The sequence below is a fragment of the Mauremys mutica genome, chromosome 1, assembly GCF_020497125.1.
Source record: "Mauremys mutica isolate MM-2020 ecotype Southern chromosome 1, ASM2049712v1, whole genome shotgun sequence".
Lineage (NCBI taxonomy): Eukaryota > Metazoa > Chordata > Testudines > Geoemydidae > Mauremys > Mauremys mutica.
The window spans coordinates 245114647-245120646 of record NC_059072.1 but is presented as its reverse complement, the minus strand read 5'-3'; the positions used below and the strand labels follow the sequence as shown (position 1 = coordinate 245120646).

Here is a 6000-nt window from a genome sequence, read left to right as displayed (position 1 = left end):
TCATGGATTCCGTGACCTCTGTAGCAGCTTGGGCTGCCCGAGCCAGGCAGCCCCTAGGCCAGCAGCAGCTGTTTGGGTGTGTGGGAGGAGGTCAGGGCTAGGGGCAGGGGGGTCCCATTGGCATAGCCCTGCAGCTCCTAGGCTGCAGAAGGGTGGGGTGGGGGGCTCTGTGCTGCCCCTGCCTGCAGGCCCACCGCTGCAGCTCCCAGTGGCTGTGATTCCCAACCAACGGGAGCTAGGGCAGCTGGTGCTTGTGCCCCTCTGCTGCCTAGGAGCTGCAAGGACATGGAGCCCCTGACAGCTCCTCCCCCTCCATAGTCCTCCACCCAAGTTTTAGTCACAGGTATTTTTAGTAAAAGTCATGGACAGGTCATAGGCTGTGAATTTTTAATTACTGCCTGTGACCTGTCCATGACTTCTACTAAAAATACCCGTGACTAAAATGTAGCCTTAGCCATAAACCCTCCCCCTCCTTCAAGAACTTTTTATTTTTTCTGACTATGGTGAGCAGAGAAGTTCCCCACAGGACCTGGGACGTGGACTTCATCCATCGTTGCACTGGATGCTGTTTTGGTCTTTTCCCTCTTAAATCATTTTTCTGAGAATTAATTGGAACTAGACTTAAAGCAGCTGCCTCATACGCAAACATCCATCTTTATGTAGAGCTTGTCTGCTTCCTATGAAGCATTTGACTATTTGTTACACTTTAGACTAGCCAGACAGATACATCAGATGAAGCAGCAGGCTTCAGGTTGTGCATACACAGGCTTTTTTCTGAGAACTTTCCCCCTGTTGCTAACATCTGTCTTATCAGAACATAAGAAAGTAGTTTAAATAGGTCAGTTACATATTTGAAGCTTTGCCTCATTTTATTTAGGAAAAATAGTTAGCTGTCTTGCTCTTCTCAGCACTGGTGAGGCCTCAGCTGGAGTAGTGTATCCAGTTCTGGGCCCCACACTTCAAAAAGTGGACAAGTTAGAGTCCTGCCTTACAGGAAAGGTTAAAAAAACTGCATAGATTTAGACTTGAGAACAGAAAATTGAGGGGGGAACCTGATAAGTCTTCAAAAAGTTAAAGACTGTTATGAAAAGGACTGATCAGTTATTCTCCATTAAAGATATGACAAGAAGTAACTGGCAGTCTGCCATAAGAGGTATTTATGTTAGCTATTAGGAAAAGACTTTCTAAACTTTAAGGATAGTTAAATACTGGCAGAGGTGTCCAAAGGTGATTGTGGAATACCTATCACTGGAGGTTAGATAAACACTTCTCAGGGATGGTCTAGCTATATTTGGTCCTCCTCAGCACCGAGGGTTAGACTAGACTACCTCTTGAGCTGCCTTCCAGCCATACATTTCTATGATTTTATGAAAACCAAAGAGCTTTCATCAAAGCCAAAAGGAGTATTGCTGAAAGACTTTATGGGGCGATTCCTCCGATTTTTCACTCTTCAGGAATAGGAACCTTGTGAATCTGGTCTCTCTCAAGAAGATAAAATTGCCTATACTTTTGTTTCGTAAGGTCTGTTGTGACTTCTGCAGATGCACACTTGCTGCTGGGTATAGTTGGAGTTTGGGTGGGAGCTCCTGCTTTAGAATCTTCTCACTTCTTGCTTGGGTAGAAACTAGAGGGAATTGAGGCATTTGGAATAGAATACAGAGAAAGGCTCATGTCTGAGGACCAAAACTCAAGAGCTCTGTTTGTGTTCTTGTCTAACATTAAGAAGCAGAGCCCCTGAGGGTGGCAGACCTTTAAAGTAGCAGAATAATTTTCCTGATGTCACATCTAGCATTTGAGGGTGCTTTGGCCAGATAAAGTCAAAATAAATCTAGGCTTGTTGATATTTTATATAGTTGACAGATAAACTTTGTTAAAAGCCATTGGAGATGGAGGCTCATGATTGAATCAGCTGATACCTTCCTACAAAGGCCTGCTGGAAAAAGGTAGCACCTATTCTGCTTTAATGACCTCCCTGTGCTTAATACAGATGTTTTGTTGTTCCCTTTCCCCTAAGAAAAGCTGGCGGATGGCTGAGAGGAAACGTGTTAGGACATGTCAGTGGCTCTTGTCCACAGCATGCAAATACAGAGCTGCTGACAGGCTGTCTTGTAAATGGTTCAGTCTAGTTACCAAAAGGTAGTGGAACACAGTATATGAAAGAGTGGTCGGTGAACTCAAAGATCTAGCTGTCAGCCTGGACTCTACAATCCAGGAATTCCCAGGTTTTCTTGCATTCCTCTCCTGCACGTCTCAAGTTCCTTTTTCAGAAATTCATACCTCTAGCTTTGTCCAGAGGCAGCAAGAACAGCTGATCCCAATGCTGTTCTTGTCTGCTTTTCTGCTCTTGCTGGGGAAGCATTGAGTAGCAGAGGTAGTCTCCCTTCTCTATGTTGTACAAGCAGCTGTAGGAGAGATTACTCTGCAGAGAGCAGACCATGAGTGAAAACAAAATCAAGTGTATCTTTTGCTGCCTTTTGCAGCTCTTACCCCCAGGAAGCACTAAGAACATACTTGATTCACTGCTGGCAAAGGGCACTATCAAAGTGTAGGAGTGAACTTGATCTGCAAGCCCAACACACACAGCTTTGGAGGAGACAATGTGCCTAGTATTGCTGTCTAGTGACTGACAGGAAGAGCAGCATTACCAGACTAGAGGTGTAGCCGCTGCCGCCAAGCCTGTTGCTAGCAAATTTTATCGCAGCTGGCTTTCAAAAGGAAGTTTACACTCAATACGTGTTTTTGCACAGTGCTCTTCTAGAGAGCAAACCTCCATATTAGGTGACCTGCACCAATATAGTTCCACTGCTCTGAAAACAACAGTCTGCAGTGGAATGTGTTTCATGTGCAGTGGGGTTCCCGCTCAAAGCCCACATGCACAGAATGAAAATTGCTTTGAAGCCATTCAGACCTGTACATACGCAAATCAGCAGAGACTGGAGCAGAGAAATACAATAGGCAGTTTTTGAAAAAAGCATTATTTATTTTAAAGTACAACCCAAAGTTGTATCTGTAAGAAATGCACCGGGTATCTTGTTTCTTTCACAAGTCTTGGCTATGTGCATTTCAGTTCAACTTAAAAATGCATTCAGGTTTACAAATGTACGAACAGCACAGAAAGTGTACAGTCTTAACAGAATGAATCTTCTTACATTCAGCCATTTTTGCTCAATGTTTTTACATTCTTAGAACCTGTTAACAAAGACAGCCTTATCTTAAAAAAATACTCTGCATTTTTAGCACAAGGTGCTTTTTTAAAAAATTAGATCTTGGAGCATAATACTGGAAAAAAAATTAAAAACCAAAAACTGGTACTTTGATAAAATTGCTGCATGCTGGGACCATTTTCTAATTCAAATCGTCTCCCAAATAAAGAATGGCAGATAATAAAATATGAAACCAATGAAAATTGTTCCGATTTACAAATCTTAGCTGAAGTTTGGTTTGTTACCACACTGACTTTTTCCAAGCTTAACTGCGATCTCACACTATCATAATTGCAAGGTAGACTTTAAAAGGAGAAAGTGATGAAAGCATGACTGATTCATAACTTTGTTGCAAAAAAGGGAAGAAAAAAGCAATGGTAATAGCCTGAAAATGATGTTTCAAAAATGGCATATTCAGAATTGTATCATGATCTGGATAAAAGTTCCTTTGTATAGTCTAATTTCAGTTTTCATGAGGATAGTGAGTGTTAGACCAAGGATCTGAGCTTCTTCTTCCGATTGTAGGGCTCCAAATTCGCCAGGGATTATAGGTCTGTCCCATGTCTTCAGCCGGGTTAGTAACACTGGCAGCAGTAGATGGAGGAGGAGCGGGAGAGTTTTCACTACCCATGAGATCAATACCAGATAATGTATTTGCCGGAGTGGTGAAGGGAAGGGTGCTGTTGAGGTTACTTGACCAAATAGAACTGCTGAATGGAGTGGTGGTAGACCACAGGCCACTGGGATTGCCAAGGATCGACTGCAGTACAAAAAAATTGTAGGTTAGTTATACACCTGTTAATACAATATTAGTCTTAGTCACTGCTCTTTGTCTGGCAGTTTTCAAACTAATTTCCTTTAGCTCAGACACGTTTAGTTATGAAATTGTCAGATGCACTGGACTTCAACATTACCTGAGCTTTCTAATGCTTGGATAAAAGCCTGATACATTTCCGTACGTTAAACAATTACATACCAATGAATTCTGCATTTGAGGGCAAAAATTAAAACTCATTTTGGAAAATTAAGTAGTAACAACCTGGATTTTGAATCTCAAGATTTTCACCTTGAATATTTAATCTTCATTTCTGCAAAAAATTCCCTCAGGAATGGAGGAGTCATCCCTGCTCCTATGTGAAACTAACTATGCACCAGCAAAAGGAAACTACCGAGACGTGATTTAGGTAGTAGTCGCAGAGGATGCTGAAGTGTTCTCAAAGTGACACGCTTATAATCTCTCCTATGTCACTAAAATGGTGAGTTAAACAAAACAGTTAAGGTTTAGCAACAAAGGGTGTGCATTACACCACCTAAACTCTTATAGGAGGTAAACGCTGCATTGAAATGGGGAGGAAACTGTACACAAACTAATTTTCCTGTACACTATAAGAACTAACCATAGTAAGAGAAAAATGTGTCACGACACAGTTCAACAAAAACCCTTCCCTCCATTGCTGCCCTGAATGTCAGTCTTCATACTAAATGAGTAAAATATGGAGTGTGAGGATGAGAGTGTGGAGCTACCACTATCTGTCTGAATGTAGGATCTATTCTTCTTTCTAGCGAGCTAGCTATATGACCTGGGTGGTTAAAATCAATGGTCAGCGAAGAATCTACCCTTCAGTTTCCCATTTCTTTCTCTGTTTATGGCCTTTGTTTTTAAGCTGCAGCTTAGGAAAATCTGTGACTCTTAAAGAGTGGGTATGAAAACATCATTTGTCTTGGACTGTAGTGATTTAGAGGCTGGGATGATATTGGGGCTACTAAGCAGAATCAAGATCTGCCAAATGTCACCTTGGCTGTTCTTAATTGTGCATGAAAGTGGAAGGAGTAGCTTTACAGGTGATAGAGCTAATGCTCCTGGCTTTCAGTGCAGGATAGAGAGCAGCATTATGGGTGTGTATGTGCAATGCTGGAAGTGCTTGGGTACCAAACAAGTGGTTTTATAAAAATTCCAGGTGCTTGCACCATTGCTGTAAGACTGGCCCTAAGACAAGTATTTTGTGTAAAGCACTATACACTGATCTAGCTGCAGGTAAGCCGATCTTTTTCATTGGTTTTTACAGCACCCATATGATTTTAATAGTTTTTTTTTTAATTCAACAGCTATTTTGACTATGTTCTTCCTTGTAAAACCCTTCACTTGAAGATTGGCTGAACTTTCAGCAGCACTCAATTAAAAAAGATTAGATACTACTGACGTCACATGGCAAAAAGATTAATAAAAGATTATATAGCCCGTGTACTTACTGCAGTTGTGTGAGTTGGGGAACCTGAATTTGTTGGCCAGGAGGGTACAGGAGGGGTAGCCGAAGAGTCCCAGATGGATGAAGGGATGTTACTAACTTCACTCCAGTTTCGCTGCATATCCTGGCCATAAGCAGATCGAGGGAGCCCAAGTTTGCTGAAAACCTCTAACAAGGAAAACAAACAAACAAACATGAACACTTCACATTTCCCCTGATATTTTAAACACGCTATTATAGTGTAAGATTTTCCACAGTGCAGTGGATACCAATACAGGGGGAAACAGACAGAAAAATAGAGAAAGCTCATTTAACAGAAAAGCATAGATCCTATCTGATGTGCCAGCTAGAGGAATATCAGAAAAATTCGTCCAGCGCAATCCTAGAAGCTTGCTGTCCACAGCTGACATCTTACTGGAACCAGGATCATACTTAGAGAGAAAAAGTTCCATACACACTACATATGGGTTAACTCCTCTTCAACGCTTGCCGCAGTACTGGATATTAACTCATTAGTGCCAGGAATCAGGATTCCTTGACCCCTCCCCCCC

At 41.9% G+C, this 6000-nt stretch overlaps 1 protein-coding gene across 1 annotated transcript in view; it reads right to left on the bottom strand.

Moving 5' to 3' along the window:
- Positions 1–2959: 2959 nt before the first annotated feature.
- TMEM131 (transmembrane protein 131) overlaps positions 2960–6000 on the bottom strand; it is a 155996-nt gene continuing 152955 nt past the window's right edge. The window contains exons 40-41 of the mRNA XM_045005282.1: positions 5454–5617; positions 2960–3963 (exon numbers count right to left, since the gene is read on the bottom strand). Coding sequence (XP_044861217.1) covers positions 3667–3963; positions 5454–5617 — 461 coding nt within the window. The 3' untranslated portion in view covers positions 2960–3666. The remainder of the gene's footprint in view (positions 3964–5453; positions 5618–6000) is intronic.